General features: G+C 42.7%; 1 protein-coding gene across 1 annotated transcript in view; it reads right to left on the bottom strand.

Moving 5' to 3' along the window:
• UTP20 (UTP20 small subunit processome component) overlaps window positions 1-19,381 on the bottom strand; it is a 63,885-nt gene that overhangs the window by 28,723 nt on the left and 15,781 nt on the right. The window contains exons 15-28 of the mRNA XM_010410745.4: window positions 16,240-16,345; window positions 14,891-15,041; window positions 14,428-14,490; window positions 13,949-14,107; window positions 12,936-13,012; window positions 12,017-12,096; window positions 11,102-11,345; window positions 10,321-10,530; window positions 8,568-8,658; window positions 6,750-6,835; window positions 6,062-6,187; window positions 5,368-5,534; window positions 4,662-4,870; window positions 1,845-1,988 (exon numbers count right to left, since the gene is read on the bottom strand). Of these exons, the coding sequence (XP_010409047.3) occupies window positions 1,845-1,988; window positions 4,662-4,870; window positions 5,368-5,534; window positions 6,062-6,187; window positions 6,750-6,835; window positions 8,568-8,658; window positions 10,321-10,530; window positions 11,102-11,345; window positions 12,017-12,096; window positions 12,936-13,012; window positions 13,949-14,107; window positions 14,428-14,490; window positions 14,891-15,041; window positions 16,240-16,345 (1,913 nt within the window). The remainder of the gene's footprint in view (window positions 1-1,844; window positions 1,989-4,661; window positions 4,871-5,367; window positions 5,535-6,061; window positions 6,188-6,749; window positions 6,836-8,567; window positions 8,659-10,320; window positions 10,531-11,101; window positions 11,346-12,016; window positions 12,097-12,935; window positions 13,013-13,948; window positions 14,108-14,427; window positions 14,491-14,890; window positions 15,042-16,239; window positions 16,346-19,381) is intronic.

Raw genomic sequence — 19,381 nt, 5'->3', positions numbered from 1 at the left:
ACTGGACACAGGCTAAAGTGACCCAGTGCACCCTCCTCTCTGCGATTCCGAAACCCAACAGGCTCCAACCAAGTCACAGAGCTGGGTTTCCACCCTGACCACTGTTGGACTGTTGGCAAGGCACCATTAGTGAACACACAGGCAGAGCAGACTCCAGTGCATCCAGGGGTGGCAGCCAGGATGGTGCATGTGGGGTTTGGACTAGCTCAGTTTGCTCAAGACCTGAGCATAACAGAAAAGAAGGTAGGTCTGACCATCATAGCCAACATCTTAGAAATCATCTTCTCCTGTCCCAAAGGTTGGTAATACTATTGCCCTGCATAAAACAGAGATTTCCTGAATGATGTACAATGAAGAGTAAACCATTAATCCAATCCTGCAGGAATGCTGCTGTGCAGGCTAGCAATATTGAGCCTCTGCAGCAAAATCCTGGGCTATGTAGAACAGCAAACTCCAATTCCAGGTTCAACAGGCTTAAAACAATTTGTCCTCTCCACGAGTTTTTACACACCTCAGTTCTATAGTTTTAAGAAAGGAAAACACGCAAAGCAAAATGATTCTTTTGCCAAAACCTTCATGGAGTTCACCAAAAAAGGCTCTAGAGGGAGCTTCTGGATCGTACTACCATCCAAGCTTCAAAACCAGCCGTCTTCTAGACGTAAGTAAGGACAAGAGGCCTTCTAACTATTTAGTAACAACAGTACATCTTGCTCAGAGTTACTCAGCATTTGCAAATACAGTGCTCCCTGAAAGCTTTAAAGTGCTTCGTTGACTAAAAGCCTGAACTGCTCTGGAACTGCAATAAATGTTCACTGCTTTTCCCACGTAGCACCCTGGCTGTAAGAAGACTCCATGGACAAACCAGGAGCATACACCTCCCTGTTCCTCAACCCATAGCAATACAGAGCTATATGCACTGCCTGCTACTATTTTATCTACTGTTTGTCCATATACACCTACTACACATCACATATTGTTACTGGTAGAGCAGAGAAACAGTGTAGGAGTAAACAAACACAATGTCTAGAGAAGCAGCTCTGTGGTTTCACAGACCATACCAGTGCTCTTTAACAGGCTTTTCTGCCGCAAGGAAGCTGAACACTTGGATACCTCAAAACCCTCTGTAGAAGAGCACTCTTGGAGTCAGCCCCTCTTACTCAGTTAACCTTTGCATGGAGATAACTGCTTTTAGAGCAGAGACAACCCAGCAGCTGGTACAGGCACTCCCTGCCAACCCCAGAGCCACTGCACAGACAAAGACAGCACAATTTAATTTTAAATACTGTGTTCTCTCTCCATCTCACAGCAGTGCATTTTCCAAGCTCAGAGATGATCTGAATTTCTCTGATAAAAGCCACAAGCCTGTGCTTTGTCACTGTGCTCACATGGAACTCTTGGCAGGCAGGCACAAGACCACACAGCCCACTGACAGACCCTGCTGGGTCCTTCCTTTCCTGCAGCAGCATTTGCTACTGCAGTCCCCTACCACAGGCCCAACAACTGTCACACAGAAAAGCAGCACCCAGAAATGACTTGTATTACTTAGCTTCGCTGAAGCATCTAGGGAAGAAGTCTGCTTCTGTGGTTAAAGAACAAAGAAATGACATCCATTTTATTCAGATGAATTAATTTGTACTTTAATCTGTGACTTGATTATTTCAGGACTAATCAGACATGAGCCAAGAAACTGGTCTTGCACAGACACACTGGGATGCCACAATCTGTCTAAGGCCACATCCAACCTAGCGATGGACATAGTTGACATGACAGACTCCAGTGCAGTTGGAGTTTTCTGCATGGGGCATGTTTCACATAAGTTATTTGGAAAAACAAAACATACTTACCTGAGGCCATACCACAGCATGGAAAACTGCATCAATCTCTTCCACACTAAAGCTGTAGGTCTCATAATCAGAAAAAAACTCTGCCACAAGCTTGAGACCAAGACGTCTCAAATTCTTCAGTGGATTAATCAACCTAGGTTGGACCTGTAAAAAAACCAAACAAAAACCCCAACCCAGTAAGACCTTTGCAGAACAACTACTAACTACTTGCCCTGAAATTAAATGCAGCATTTCATTGACCATGGATATATCCTTTGCAGAAACTTCTGTTTTCTCTTGTAACTTGTTCACAGTAGCAATCTACATCTCAGAGTTGACCTAAATTTTTCTAAAAGGGGCCCACTGTTCCTGCATTGAGTGAGTTACACAGGACTCCTTCAGTTCATAAAAAAATCCATGCTGACAGGCTTAAGACAGTAGCATCTGCCCCTTTTGAACACAATGCAGAAAGCTACACCGCAGTAAATTACATTTCCAGCCTTGACACTTAAACAATTCTGTTTTACACTTGAAAGGACCCAAATCAGCTCTCCAAAGTGAAGTTGTACTTTGCACACTGAGATCTTCTGGGAAGAAAAGAAATCAACAGATGAAGAGAAAGGGGGAGGAACAGAGAAGAATGTGAATCATGTCTTCCAGCAGAGTGAGGTGGGGACTATAGCGTTTGGTTACAGGAAGGTGCTTCCTGTACCCAGTTAGAGGTTATGTTCCATAGCCTTTCTTGAGAAAAACATTCCAGTAAGGAAATTCATACACTTCTGCATTCTGACTCGTCTCCCTCAGAGGAGTCTTGACCTGAGTAACCTGAATTATTTCCGTACTGTGCAATACAGCTCACAGCACAAGCACATGAAGTAGCTCCACAGTGCAGAGGTAATGAACTTCAGCCTCAGAAATAATAAAGCCACATCAGAGCAAATAAAAGCCACCGTCGGATACTGAAGCTCCTTTGGGTCTCCAGTTTATATCATGATCCACCACGCAGAATCCAAAATCACAGGTAAAAAAGACAAAGCGGAGACGGTGGAAAAGGAACCGACCAAGCTCTTGCAACAGGACCTCCCAAGCTATGCTGCATGTGTACTAATGGAGTGCAATCAGCTTCCAGGTGGTAAATGAACTGTTTGAAAGCCCAAAGAAAGCACAAACCAGGATACTATTGCCAATGGTGGCTTCCAAGTGAAGTAATTTTGAGTTTCCCACTGTTCAATCATCATAAGAGTTCTCTGAGATCAAGCCTTTGAGAGGATAAAGAAACTCAATACTGAACACAATCAGTAGGAAATGGTAAATTAATAACTTGTCTTAAAGTGGTCAGAGTTGATGTTTAACTCTCCAGGCAATAAATTACTCTCAAACTCCAAGAATGTCTTCTAATTATTACTCAAGATAAACAGATTTCTCACACTCTTCCTTGAGCTCTTAACAGCCCCTGGGCTAATGAAGTGTTAAATTAAGTTCAGGCAAACAACAGACTGTCGCTCCTGACATTACACAATCATGACAGGATTACTGTAGCAACTCTGGCAAAATGTGGCTTTCCTAGCAGTTAATGAAGCAGCTTTTAGAACTCCTGTCCTCACTGAAAACACGTAGGCATGCTTAAGTCAGACTGTGGTATGCTGATGTCCTCAAATTTGCTAATCCTCTTCATAAATTAGGACAGTTATAAGGTTCTGTTCAGTTGCTTTGTTTGATGGATTTTTTCAAAGCAAGTTCTAACCTCAAATGCTCACAGCTGGGTCTTGGCAAGAACATGCCCATGGGTGACAAAACACTCATTCCCACTTGTTCAGTCCATCATCTCATAATTCCTTTCAACACCACAACAACAGTGATGATAATGATGACTGTGCAGTTTGCTTGTTTCCCACCTAATATATGAACAGGCTCTGCACCAGGAAGATAGAAAAGCCTGGCTCAGTGTTACAGTTTCTGAGCAGCTGGCAAGAGACCCCAAGTAGCTGGAATAGAGCTCAGGGATCTCTGCACTGCTCCCCTGCATACAGGGCCACAATAAGCAACCATGGCCCACCTTTAGGTGCAACCAATCTTTAACAGGATGTTTTCCTCACCTGGCCCCTTCTGCATGAACAGCCATTGCTCAGCAAGGGAAAAAACATTTGCAGTGCTCTGGCTAAGACCCAAATTGCGACACTGGATTAGTATGACTTCTCCTGATACAGAGCTGAAGATGCTTCTAGTGTGCTGAAAGCACAGCTGGTATCCATGTCCTTCCTGTGTCCCATGACAGGAGACACTCAGGGTAGACAATCCCTGTGATCATCCACAATGCTGAGCTCCCCAAGGTCTAGCACTGCAACAAAACACCTCATGGACAAGTTTTGCTCTAATGTCTTCAGGCAAGGAACTTTAAACCTCTCCTTCCCCGGCTCAAATGTTTTATCCTTGCAGCCAAGAAACTCCACTTTAAGGCAAATTTTAACTTCCAGCCATAAAACCTTGTTACATCTTTACAACAGAACATTTATCTCTCTCTCTCATGCCCACGTCTCCACAAAAGAGTCAGGAACTGCACAGAGATCACCTCCAACTCTCTCTTCAGTAACTTAAACAAAAACACAGTCCAAATCAGTTTTCTAAACACATTAACTTTACCAGGGCTTGAGCCCTGTAGCACTTTCAGACAAGCATCACTGGCCTCTATTTTGACAGACATCTAATTGCTGAGCTTCACTCCACAATGACATTCCACTTACTTTTACCAGTAAAGCTCTGTTTATATGTGTGAGCTAAGAGGAGGAGGAGACAAGAAATTTCATTTACATGTTTGTATATTGTTTGCATATACTGTACCTTCTCTCTTTGCTGGAGGATGCAGGATACCACAGCAGTCATGCAGAGCAGAATCTGTAGAATTTCAGGCAGATATTGCTGGATCAAATGTCCCATGTTTTTCAACACAACTTCAAGACCATTGAAGAGGCTATGCTGACGCCCAAGAGGCAGGACTTTAGCTAAATCCAGGTCTGACATACTTTGAAGGACTGCAGTCTGGCAAGGCCCTGTGACAGGCAAAGGGACAGCAAATTATCTAGGGAGGCACCATGAAGACACATGAAAAATAGTGTAATTTTGCCCTAAATTACAGATCCTCACAGTCAGCTTTTTAAATAAGAACAGCTCTGTGTCTCCATCTCTGTGACACTCAGATGTCTCCCACTGCTACAGAATCAGAGCACTTTACAAGCTCTGTTTACTGCCATGATACCCAGGCTAGCCTATGATGCCAGCCACTGCTCATTCCTGGCCTGCAACAGCTTACCTGCACAGCTCTGGCAAGTTGTTCAGCTCTTCTGACCTTGGACACATAAAACACAGCAATCGTGCTTTGTAAGGAGAAACTCAGTGGAAACCTAGTCCTTACCAAGGGTTTACTTTCATCCTTTCAAGGTATGGTTAAGAGACAAACTGAAGCACGTAACAGTACTAAGCATATTTATCCTCCCACATCTCTACAGGTCAGGAAATTCCACACCCCCAGTTTCTATGGCCTACCTACCATTACTGAATTGCTTCACAGCTTCAAAGAGTAGATCCAAGAACATCCGTATCTCTTCTGGCAGTGAGCCGGCCAGAAATCGCAGAACAATTGACATGCGAGTGCTCGCTGAAGACTTGCCCTGTGTTTTGCTCCCTGTTTTGTTTCTCATTCTGCCATAGAGAATTCTTCAAGAACCAAAAAGAGGTTGCATTAGCTTTCAGCAAGCCATCTGTTTTCCAGCATCTTATTCTGTAGGAGAAACTCCATTTAAAAATATTCTCTAGTGAAAGTTCTCCCTTCAGGGTCTCCACTGAACTACTTAGTGAAAGATCAGCTTAGTGAAAGATCAGCCTCTGCTACTACAATGGAAGCCCTGCTGGAAACTTCAGGTATAAAACTGGTTACCTGCAGGACAATTCACATCACTGCAAATAGCTGGCAATACTCAGTGAACTGAAACATCCTCACAGCTCTCTGTAATCCGTTGTAGAAACAACATGTACCAAATTGCTGTTTTTAAAGAAAACACCATTTGCATAACACATTACATAAATGTGTTAATAAGGAAACCATACAGAATATCACAAACTAAGTCATCAAACTATACCATTAACCATGGGTTTATCTCAATTGTTTAAAATGAGAAGCAGCATTACATCTCAGCTCATGGTACTCTGCCGTGAAGCTTTTGAACTCACACTTCAGAACATACCTCATAAGAACAGGGATGAGATCTGGTCGATGCTCTCCTTTTACTACTGCGGTCTCCTCAGAAATACTGAAATGGACTATCTCTTCTTTAAAGCTCTTGTCCTCCAGTAGCCTTTGCAGGTTCTCCCTGAGAGTAATAAACATTATTTGAGGGCAGGTAGGGTTATAAAAATAGACAGATAGACACACAGATGCATCTATATTTAATTACCTACCTATCTATCCTTGCTGTATACAAAATATTAAAGTACTATTTTCTCACCCTCCTAAAAAAATTTTTTTTAAGAACCAGCAAGTTCAAGCTAATTATGTAGACAAGTAAGTCCTGGGCATATTCCAAATCGATTACTTTGCCACAAACTACAGTTTTGTGCTGTCACTTTCTTTGGGTGGTTATAAACCATCAGTACAAAAGACATCTTTGAAAATGATGGAACTACTAACACTACTGACACTATTCTGGGACAGAATGGAAGTGTTGCTATTTTTCTCTAAACAAAAAAGAGACACTGATCAACCTCAAGACTTTATTTCCTGCCTTAGTTACGAAACATACAGCTGGCTACAATGAAACTTTACATATGTGTCTTCAACAAATACAGGACCCCAAATACAACTGACCCTGAAGCAAGCTTCTGGTATGACAGCAGGCTCATTCACCGATGCTAAAACAGTATAAAAGCTTTTACCTGTATGGTAGTAGATGAGGATGCTTGTATGTCATTATACAGTCAAGAGCTATTCTCTGAACATTCTGGTCTTGATGAGACAGTAACTGCAAATAACAAAAGAAAGAAAGAAAGTCCCTATCTAGGAGGCAGAAATGCTTACTGAAAATAGTGAAACAACTCAAAGGCTACAAGCTTAAGCACGATTTGGACTAATTTATTCAAATGGAAACAGAATGTATGTGTTGCCAGTGTAAAGCCAAGACGTACATGCACAACTGCCACTCATAAAAAGTGGGCATGGTTGCTGATAGTTCATATATACTTTTCCTTCCTATCTACATAGGATAGTCATAATATTTGCTTTTTCATAGGTTTTTTTTGGACCACTATCAGTTTGTATTTATCATCAAGACCAGTTACCAGCTGTGTATCTAAGAAGACTGGATTAAAAAGCAGGCTACCCAAGCCATTCCAAGATAGCTGTATTTCTTTCCTGTGACAAACTAACTACCCGGAAGACTTGGTATGCAAAGTCTCACTGAGATTTGTCCTCTCTTGAAGATGACTCTTCATAACCTAGGCACCAAACAACACACAGCACCAAGACTATCTGAGTTAAAGAAGTGTTTGCATAATGCACTCAGGCACATGGTTTGATTCTTGGGGTGTCCTGTGCAGGACCAGGAATTGGACTCTATGATCCTGATGGGTCCCTTCCAACTCAGCATATTCTCATAAGATTCATTAGGACAGGGAAGAGAATTTAAGAAATACAGATCATTTCTCCAAGCAGCATCTTTATCAGTTCTTCAGTCTCCTACCAAACAGCACAGGCAAGTGCCATCTAAGGTCACTTTGCCATGATGTCCCTGTGCTAGATGGACACACCAGCTGTGACAATGCACATACTAAGACACAGAAATGCAAATGGTAAGTGATGAAGTATCTTTCTTCTTGTGCCAGCCTGTTCTTCCCACAGTGATTTGACCTTTACATGACTGTCCAATATTTTGCTAAGAACATGGGGAAGCAAACACATGGATCAACTCTTTTTCTAAGCAATACTTTGAGATAGACTGAAACAGAGTGTCTATTAGGGGATGTCTACTAGAGATTCTCTAATTCAGGGACTAAGGAATGGAGCTTTCAACATCCACAGCCTCAGAAAACACAAACTGGGAACAGTGAGAGCAAACTCCAATAACCTGAAAAAATCCACCAACTGGGAACCAACACAAGCCTATAAAATTAAAAAAATTAAAAAACAAAACCGTTTTAAGGATTGTAAGATAAAGACTTAGAATCCCTCTTCAAAGTCATACTTTTGACAATTCCTTCAGGGAAATCCCTCAAAAAAGAATCAAGCAAATTGAATATTCTTCAAGAAGAAATTCCTTTTTCTTTTTTGATGCTTGATGATCTCTTGTACATACTGACCATACTCTTAGTACACAAAACACTACATGACAAAGACGAATCTCCTTGGATCTTCCCCAAGCTCTGGGTTCTAAATCCTCTTCCAGATCCCGCACGAAGTGGAACAGATTTCCTCTACAGCCACTCCTCCACCTTGCCAAAGACTACTACTTGTCTGCTGTCAGATCTGTTTGCATGTGCCACTCCTGGCAAACTAAGCCGGGTATCTTAAGCGGGTCTTTGCTAAAGGGGCTCATTTCAAGTGAAGTCTGTTAGAAAGTCCTCTCAAGGACAGCTCCTTTCTCAGCTATCACAGCCGAGTTCAGAAAATGACAGGTTTCTGCAGTATCAGACACTGCATTCAAATATGAAAGAGTTTATTTATTAGTAGCAATTCTAAAAGTAAGCAAATAGCCTTACCTGGGTATACAAGGCATTCAACTTAGGCTCCAGATACAATGCACGAGGATTTGAGAATTTTGAGAAAACTTGTAAGTGGGCTATTAGTTGCCTGTAAAACAAAACAATTATTTTTTAAAATGTCCAGGAGACAAACAAACAGGGAACTTTAATTAAAATTCATTAGCAAGAAAGAAAACAAAGAACAACACAAGAAGATCGCAAGTCTTCAGCACTATTTCAGACACAGCAAGAGGTGTCCTGTTCCCTCTCCTAAACAGCTCCTTCCAGCTGTCACTTCACTGCACAGAGAACGCCCTTTCTTCAGTATCCCTGAGTAGGCTCAGTTTTTTTCATGAGAAAGGAGTACAGTCAGGATGCTGCTTACTTCTCTCTGCCAGCTCAGCCTGGAACACCAAAATTCTGTATTTATCTCTCTGTTTATTCACTTGTCCATAAATGGTGCCCATGTTGCTCCTACCAGTGTGAAGGGCTGTATAAGTGGTAGTGTCACATCTGCCCCATCTGCTCTTCGCGGGAAGGGACACAGAAGACCAGGATAAGGAAGGCAGAGATCTCCTCTACCATGTGTGCTGTGGAACTGGTAGATGCTGTCCTCATTCAGCTGTTCCCCCTGCTAATTTACACTGAACTCTTGAGCTGGGCCATCCTCCTCCGTGGCTGGGCACAGTCAAGGGACGAGTACAACGCCTTCCAAGAACCCCACAGGGAGCTCGGGGCAGGTGCGTGTCCTCCCTGCCTCAGAGCCAGGCCTCCTGGGACACAGGTGCAGCCCCACGAGGGAGTCCTCCCTGGCACAGGCCTGACTCAGGGAAGGGAGGTCACTCCACAACTCATTAACACGCCCCTGGTAAATCTTTTATATCTTTGTTACGGCTACCAGGAGCTAATGTTTCCACTTCACTGCATGGATGTTTTGAGATGGAGGTTGGGAAAAATACAAAATATCTTGGACTGTCACTGTATTTTAATTGCTGATAATTTGCACATACAAGCCAGAATCTGGGAAAAAAATGAAAAAGCCGTAGGACACTTGGGATGAAATGACACTTTAGGTCACATATCAAATACTTGTCTTGTTCCAACATACAAGGTGACACTTTGAAGTTCTCTGTCATTACAAGGGCCATACTTTGCAAAAGTGTCAGAATAGAAATCTTTGTGATGTATTTGTAAGGGATATTTGACAGAGGCCATCACTGGGGAGAATTCATACAAAGAGCCGCTTTCTCCATGTATTCAGTACTGCAATAATGACATTACAGCAACATGCAGCTTCAATCTACTAAATAAAAACCTTGGTCCCTAAGAAGATAAGATTTATAAACGGGCAGGAAATGGCAGAATCCCAATATTAGAATACCTAAACAAATAGTCTCATTTTTTGAAGTGTTTGGCAATGCCCACAGTTTTCAAAGACTAACAGACATACACAGAGAAGCCAGGGAATTCAGGTACAAGAGTCTCTGAAAACTTCAGAATGGCTCCACAATACTACACATTTTTTGCTTCAAGTAAACACACCACAGACTGGTCAGCAGGTAATGAGATGTTGATAAAACTTGGGCAGTGTATTTGGATTTTTAGTACTGTGCAGGCAGAACTTCTGACTTGTAATCCACTGAGAAATGATGAAGCTCAAGCAAAAGAAGAAAAAATAATATATACAAAACACAGCTTATATATCAAAGTGAGCTGCTGAATCTGCCTTTCCATGAAAGCACAAGCAAAAGGGAAAGCTAAAAATACTTACTTAGCAGCAGCTCTTCTTGTTTTCTTTTTTGGTAGTCCTACACTAATTGGTTCCCCTTCTTCCTTTTCTTCCTCCTCCTCCTCCTCTTCCTCCATAGCAACATCATTCACCTCTTCAGCAGGCATTTGTTTTGCTGCTATGGTACCACTAGTTTTCCTTCTGAGATCCTGAGATGGAGCCACTAGGGAATCTGCTGGGTAGTACTCATTTCTGTGTTTAAAAAAAGAAGGAAGGAATTAAGAAAATTAAGACTTTTTCAAGGTTCCAGGGCAACAACAACAACTAAAAACCTCACCATTCTTATTATAACATCTACCCCATGTCCATCATACTGTCTGATATGTGCACACATACATGAGCACACCACTGCTCTCCCCTCAGGGGCAGGAATTTGAATCAGCCTCTGCCAAAATCAGTATTTTCCCCACCTTGGGGGAAAACACTTTGGTATTCTGGGATTCCAAATTAAAACATATTTTTATTAAGGAAAAGAGGAACTTTATTTCCACCGAAATCACTCCGTAACTGAGTAATGAGGCTGTGACAATGGCAAGTCAATGAACAAGAGACTGAGCAGCAGAGACCTACTGTAAATTTCATTTCAGCCTGCTTAGTTTCTAACACAATCCACATTCCAATTAAAAGGTTATTTTAACTGGAAACAGACATGTCATCAGCCAATGCATTCAAGAAATAAAGTCTCTAATGGGATAGCCAATCTTAAAGCTCAGCAACACATTGAAAGCTGTGTCCTCTCAACTGAAAAGTAAATCTTACTTACCGAATGAATCTCAAAAGAAGTGGGGAAAGTTCCCTTGACCGAGGCTCCACTCTGTCTGGAAACTTATCCAGTGCTTTCCACAGTAGGAAACGGTAATTTGTGTGGTCCAGCCGTTCACAGCAATTTGTTCTACTCCTCAGCTGCTCCAGAAAGACAGTCCCCACCTGTCCTTCTGGTATCTTCTCACTTTCTGTTTCAGCAGTGCTCTCCTCCTGTTCATCTAGTTCATTTTGTAGCTCCATTTCTACAGAAGAGATAAGAAAATCTTTTCAGGTTACTTCATAATTACCAGTAGCAAGGAATCCATCCCCCATTACAAAAGTAATACATTTGGTGACATGCACCTGTTTAGACACAGCTGTATTTAACACTGACCTGAAAGACACACATTGCTTAGAAAGCGTTCTAGGATGCCTTGCAACCCTGGCACATGTCAATTGGGCTCAGTTCCCTTGAATAACAGGGAAGTTCCCAAACGGCTGCACACTCCTGACTCTGTCTTGAAATATTAGGTTCCTTAGGCCCATAGGTAAACCCCAAGAGCACACACAACAAGGACTGTCTGCAGAAATTCCACCGAATCCATGGAGTAGGAAGATGGTTTGCACCATTATACAGGTTTTGTCACTGTTCCTGACCAGTCTGAGCAGTGCCAGCCTTAAGCGAAGATGAAGCTGCTGCATGGTTCCCACAACCTGCAACTCCCTCCTGTAATGCAGCTGGCCTTTTCCATCCGGTGTTTAGGACAGGAGACACAGCTTCCTCCCAAGCCTCTCCACGCCTGCCCTGGACACGACAGTAGTACTGGTTCTGAATTCCCCCATCGCACACAAATTTGGGGCACATGAAAAACAGTCACATAATTTACTATTAGCTGAGTTACTATGATAACCATGCTCAGGAGAGGTGACTTACCAGCATAGGTTGCAGCCCTCTCCAAATGTTCATACAGGACCTTCCAGAACTGTTTATTCTCCATTTCCTTTGCATGAGAACTAACAAAGCATAATACAGCATGAAATTAAAAGGAAGATAAGAAAAGGCAAGCGTCACTCAGCTACTTAACAACTAACACAATCAAAGGCTTTAATCACTGCTTTCATGTGGCTGTCCGGAGGCAGGACATCTGCACAATACAGCTGTAGCACTTCCTTGCCTTTTCTCACAGATCCCAAATGTCAACTGTTATTAAAATAATCTGGTTGTATTCCAAGACTTCAAATGGACTCAAATTGAGTAAAAATGTTCTCAAGCTTTCTACCGATTTCTGTACAGCAAATCATACAGAATCAAAGGCAGAATTACCATGGACATATCTTTTGAAGAGCTGGTTTAATTTTTTTTTAATTAATTCACTGCTTGGAAGAGGAAAATCCCATCCTTTTTAATCGTACAACAGAGGGGAACAAAAAAGAAGACGAAGTCATGCTGAAAGAAGTCACTTATTTTTTCACCATGGTAAGACTTCCCTACTCTTTAGTAGGATTTAGAGGTTTTTTCAGTAAGGACAGAGAAGTTGGCAGATGGAAAGACTGAGAGAAAGTTCTTGTTCCTTTAACCATTTGTAAAACACAAATCAAATCCTGCTACCTCTGACTAAAAGCTCTGATGCAATTTGACTGTATTTGTTCCCTTGAAAGTAACAAAAATCAGGAACTAAGTTAAAGAGTTGAGATTTGAGAGTTCAAATTAATTTGAGAAGATTTCACACATGTTCTCATGCACAAATCTCTCCAAATTGGACATTTTTTACCTCAGCTTTTGTGCACAGAGGAATGAGAGGAATGTCCCGTGAGACAACCACAGACTGCAGCATCAAACTGCATATACTCACGTTATGAGTTCAGTTACAGGATCCCAGAGAGGGCTGAAGTTAACATAAAGCATTCCCAGTAAATACCGAAGAGGCACCTAGAATGACATACAACACCATCTTGTTGAGATGCAAACAACAGTAGTTAGAGACCAACCAAGCTCCTCTAACCTTTCTTCCTCTCAAAGAGGAAACTTTGATCAAAGAAGTTCTCTAGAGTGCTACAAGTGATGAAGGAAGTCACACACATCATCATTCCTTGTCTCATAGCTTCATGAGGAAATCCGAAACCCATTTACTGTAAGCTGCACTGAGATCTCATAACTATACCAAAATAATGTAAACATGGAAAAACCAGTTCAGCACAGATGATTTGGGCTGTCTGTCTTTCTCTCCAACTTCAGCGCTGCCACAGCAGCATTAGGGACCTCAGAAAGAAGAAAGTTTGCCCACAGAAGTATTCACTGCACTAGGCCTAAAAGCATGTCCTCTGGACTGGCTCCTTGCTGAGGTACATGGAGAAGGGATGACCTACAATCCTTCCTCATGGAGCTGAGGCCCCCTTTAGCTCAGCAACGGAGGAGATTCAACAGGTCACAGGCATGAAAGATTTTCGTGCTGAAGCAAGACCCAGAAGTGAGGTCACCAATGGCCAGCGGGAGTCCTACCAATGTTCAACCACACTGAGGACATGGCAAGGTCATGATTTTAAATTTGCTCACAACTCTGGAATAATTTGCCTGGAATGCTTCTCCCTGGAATCATTTGCCATCCTTTCCATGACATCAAACCCAAATTAATCTGACTGTGGGCCATTTATCTAGATACCACTGTTGTTCCACTCAACGCAGTACTCCTGAGGACAATGGGAGCTGTGATCCCTACTAACAATTAAGTTTTCTAAAACCTAATCTGGGGGTTAACTGATTTTTTGATGCACTCTCATTAAAAACTCTGCAATCCATGTGATGGAATAAGAACATTCTCTTGGAATAAAGGAATGTGACAACTGCTTTTTGACAATAAATCCTTACCTCCTGCAAAGATCCACTTGGTATTGCAGGCTGCACTATGTCACATCTTAGTTTCCTCAAATGGAGAAGTTTCTCTCTGTAATCATTCACTGTTGCTGGCACAAGTTCTGCTTGGAGCAATATGGCAAATACTGGCTGGAATTCCCCTGTGCCTTCACCCTGAACAAGCAAGTGACATGAATTCTGTCAGAGTACCTTTATCTCATTGAAAAGTACTTCAACAAAAGTATACAGACTCACAGCCATTCTGGACTAAAGAACAAAGTCAAGGGACTTGCTCTGGTTCCCATCATTTAGGCACACATCTGAAAACACCAGGAGGCAGGAGGACAAAGAAATAAAAGCGGAATGTGAAAGCACAAAAGCAGAGGACTACCTCTACCAGATACATTTTGTTTCTGCAAAGTGAAAAACAGTTCACACAGAACATGGAACACAGATAGCGCTTTGAAACGTTAAATGAAAAGTTTTGGCCCTACCTCAATCTGCGTAGAAGGTGGATTATCAAAATGGTTTAGAATTCGAACAGTCAACAGCCGGACCTATTCCAAGCAGAAGTGTATGTCAGAAGCATGCAGGCAATACATACTGACATGTATACACCTACAGAGAGGTTAATGTCTGCTACAGGAGACTGATTTCACCAGGTTCATCTTAGAGCTGAGAAACAGAGGAACTCGCGCAGTCTAGAAGGCAATTAGAAGTGAATGCATTATGCTCCTGCCCTGATTTACCTCTAGGGAAGAGGCAAGGCTGACAGGGCTAACAGTTAATCTCTGTTAACTCACGCCCCAGTGACACAGGTCTAAGCAGACACTATGGAAATAATAGCTTTACACAGTCTCATGCTTCTCCTTTCAGACTTTATTATTTATCTATGTTTACTTACATTTTATTGTTAAAATACAAATTACTTTGCAGGTGCTCAAAAGAGCAGATTACCTTGGAAACACCAGTGGAAATATTAGGATGCAACTTCTCAAACAAGTCCATTAGGTTCCCTTGGGAAAGGGGTTCCTGGCAGCCACACAATGCCAGCCTCGTGTAATAGAGATCAGCCAACAGCAACGCAGAGGGGTCTGAAGGGAAAGTGCTAAAACAATGGATTATTTTATTAGCATACAGAAAGCACTGCAACAAGACTGGTATTTGAAAATAAGGCAGTAGTGATAACTACAACATTAAGGGAAAATTCCACTATTTCAGACTCTGCTTGCACCAGCAGACCAGTGAAGTCAGACTTCACCAGAACAATGGCTTGCAGCTGCAAAACCCATGACAGCCCAAGAGGCATGAGATTCCTCCTTTGATTAATCAGGCTTGTCAAACTGGGACTTGCATGCTGGACCCACATACACACAGCTGCAGAAAATAAACCTGCATAGGTCACACAAGGGCTTCTGCTACTGCCCAGGTGTTCTGTCACTGATCAACTTCAACAGAAAAGAAATAATCCAAGCTTAGGTGAGATCCCAGGAATCCTGCCTGTTCACAGAGAAACCTCCTTCTGCTACCTTACATCTCTTGCTCCGAGCAGGTTTCACATCCCCAGCCCAGAGCAGGCAGTAAAGCATTAGGCTAAAGCTCACTGCCAATAATTCCTGCCTGATCTGGGCAAGCTGTTTGATCTCCATCATGCCTCAGACACGGTCACCATAACTTCCTAAATGAACAGGATATTTTGAAGCTCAAGCCACCAAAGACTTGGAGATGCTAGAGAGAGATTAACGGTCTCCTTAAATCCCTCCAGACAGCCAGTTTTCTGTGCTAATTATAAGTAAAATTGAGTCAAAATAAATAAAATGGAGTATACAAAATCTCCTCCCATTGTGAAGCAAGCACAAACACGGACAGGTAAGGACATAGTCGAATCCCAACACCGCCAGCAAACTCAGGCTTTTGACATAGCTCAGAAAGTGCTGTTCCTGTCTCTTTTATCATAATGTAACACAGAATTACTAAGCATAGCATTCCAAAGTAAAACTAGAACCAATGTAGCACTGCAATGCAAAACTAGAGCCACCTTATTTGACACACTACCCTGCAGCTGTCTAAGAAAGCACCAGTTTGCAGAGAAAATATCATTGAACAGGAACTACATCTACCTGGTTCTCCTAACACAGCGTCTAGAACTTTGTTCCATTCCATAACCACAATACTGAAGCAATGCACCAGCATAACAGAATGGGCAGCACACAAGCATTTAACCAGCTCCTACATAAAGGCAAAGTCATCTCTTTCTCTACCAAGGAAAACCATAAAGCACCACAGAACCGGCACAGTTTACTTACGTCACCAAGCTCTTGACACGCTCCACAGGTAACAAATGGAGTACTTCAGCAGACTCCACCAAACTAAGTAGAGTACTTACAGCTTGGCAGGCCACAAACAGGCTTCCTGGAGCAGAGAAAGAACAAGAACATCTTGTAAATTTACTCAGCTCTCAGTGACTTGTGCTTGTATGGTGCTTGCCCATCCTGAAAAGGCTGGAGTCAGAGAAATAAGGTAGCATATGGATCCCAGAACTAGCATGTGTACTTTTTAACCATACCACATAATCGTAACACATAAAAGAAATGCTTCTCTAGCTATCAAAATAAGTGCCTCCTCCAGCAAGCCAGCACTGAAAGCTGTGACAGCTCCCAGTTTGCATGTTTCCATCACATCCACATGTGCAGAAAGCAGGGATCTGGAGTTAAGCACTGTGGCAGGAGTCTCAGACAGCACTCTGCTAAAAAGGAAGAAATGATGCCAAATTGGTATGAATGTAGCAAAACCAAAGCAAAAATACATACTGATACTGGTGCCTATAAACTCTGGAACTTCGGCAATGCACTACTGTGTAAGATCTTCAAAGCTGTCCCACATACTTAAAGACTGAGTATTTATTAGTGAATGGCAGGTGGGTTTGCTGAATGCTGCCTCCTTCCTAAACCTCTCAGACTCCTTTAGGGATGGTTTTCCAGAAGCACAGGATAGCCAAAGCCCTGCCAGGCAAGAAAGGGCAATTCCTTTCCTTTCACACTGCTAAGTCAGCAAAGAGGTTGCTTTAAAAAAAAAAAAAAAAAAAAAAAAAAAAAAAAAAAATCCCTTCCTTCATCTCTTCCCAGGCAGAAAAAATACTGTTCCTAAACCAGGCAAATTAAAGAAAGTTTTTAAAAGATATAACTGTCTTACATGCTGCCAATGGAAAAGAAGGGGAAGTGAACATTCATTTCCTATTTATTCTTCTGAAAACATTCCTCTATTCTAAGTTGCTTAATTCCCCAGGTGTGTGCCAGATCCTGCTAACCATTAACCTTTATAAGGAGCTCCTCAAAGAGAGAAGAAACATCAGGTAATGACAGGAGGAAACTTTCTGCATCTCAAGTGTAAGGACAGTTCCCAAATTGCAATCTGCATGCCCTTTGGTAGCAGTGTGCCCATGCTGAACAAAGATAGCAGCTTCTACCTCACTAGAGACACACCTGTGTGATTACTAAGGGGAGCACTTCCATACTGGCCCTGAAGAGCTGCCAGCAATAACTTGCTGTTGCTCTGTCCCAGTTTTCAAGCCAGTGCTTTGCACTCCACAGCAACCAGAACACCAAAAGCACCCAGTTCTGGAACTTGCACTTTGCCTCAGGGCTCAGAGGCCAGGCAGGTCAAATGTAGCACAGGACTGGGAGCCTTGCACAGGCAGTGAGAGAAGACTGGAGTCCTAGCAGAAGGTGAAGGAATTGCAGAAATCATGGTGGTGGAAAGAATGCCAGAGGATTAAAAAAAGCATCCAGGAACCCTAGTCTGGGAGAAGGTTGAAGAAAACTAAGCAAGTAAGCGAAAGATGGGACAATAGGAGGCATGAGCACAGGACTGAGACTGCATTTGTTTTCTTTTCCCTTATTGACAAAGGAAGAAACAGCAATGTGCCTCTGGCATGCACACAGAGCTTGTGCAGAGCTGCTACTACTGCCAGCTGAGACCCAAGAAATTTTAGATACTCCTTTTTTAGGCTAAGTACATTGCCAATAAAACAGTAATGACAGCATGCAAAACCTGCAAATATGATAAAAGAAAGACCTAAATCAAAAAGGGCTATGCTTGACAAAGCTTCTCTAAAGAAGAAGCAACAGAGCTGATTGGCAAATACATTTAGGAATATTAACAAAGGTATTATAAATGGAAAATGACAAACAGCCCTTAAAAACAAAGGAACGATGAACACTCAACCTGGGGCATTCCATAACTTGTTTATAGTTTGTTACAGGTCCAGACACTTTCCACCCCCCTGAGTAACAACTGCCCTGCTCTGTGCAAGCTCAGTTAATTTTTTTTTTTACTGGCCAGAGAGGGAAGACAACCAGGAAAAGATGAGAAAAAAGATGCAGCATTTTAGAATCAGTGGTGTCATTTGGGTCAGAGATGGTGTGCTGGTTTTGGCTGGGATAGAGGCAACTTTCTTCATAGTAGCTAGTAAGGAGCTCTGTTTTGGATTTGTGCTGAAAACTGTTGATAACAGAAGGATGCTTCTGTTACTGCTGAACTGTTACTCACACAGCACCAAGGCCTTTCCTGCTCCTTTCCTGCTTCTCACCCTACTCCACCAGTGGGGAGGCTGGGGGTACACGAGGCCTTGGGAGGGGTGTTGTCATTTAACCCCAGCCAGCCACCAAACCCCCTACAGTCAACTTGCTCACTCCCCCACCAGCAGGATCAGGGAGAGAATCAGAAGGGTAAAAGCTAGAAAACTTGTGGGTTGAGAGAAAGCAAAAAAGCCATGCACACAAGCAAAACAGAACCAGGACCTGCTTCCCATGGGCAGGCAGGTGTTCATAAATCTCCAGGAAAGCAGGGCCCCATCACATGTAGTGGTGACTTGGGAAGATAAATGCCATCACTTCAACATCCCCTCCCTTACCCCTTCTTCCCCACACTTTATATACTGAGCATGGTGTGATATGATCTGGAATATCCCTTTGGTCAGTTGGGGTCACCTGTCCTGACTATGCTTTCTCCCAGCCTGCCGTGCACCCTTAGCCTCCTTGCCAGTGTGGCAGCATGAAAAGCAGAAAAGGCCTTGGCTCTGCGTGAGCTGCTCAGCAGTAACAAAACATCACTGTGTTACCAACCCTGTGTTCAGCACAAACCCAGAACACAGCCCCATACCAGCCACTGTGATGAAAACTAACTCTACCCTAGCCAACACCAGGGGAACACAGCTGGGACAGCTGACCAAAGAGATATCCCCTGCCATATGGCACCATGCTCAGCATGTAACACGTGGGGAAGAAGGCATGGCATTTGTCTGCCCAAGTAACTGAGTGATGGAGCCCTGCTTTCCTGGGGATAGCTGGACATGTGCCTGCCCTTGGGAAGCGGCAAATTAATTCCTTGTTTTGCTTCACTCGCATGCATGGCTTTTGCTTTACCTGTTAACCTGTCTTTATCTCAGCC

The sequence above is a fragment of the Corvus cornix genome, chromosome 1A (genome assembly GCF_000738735.6).
Source record: "Corvus cornix cornix isolate S_Up_H32 chromosome 1A, ASM73873v5, whole genome shotgun sequence".
NCBI classification, from domain to species: Eukaryota; Metazoa; Chordata; class Aves; order Passeriformes; family Corvidae; genus Corvus; species Corvus cornix.
The sequence above is the reverse complement of the archived record's forward strand: the minus strand, read 5'-3'. Positions and strand labels throughout refer to the sequence as shown.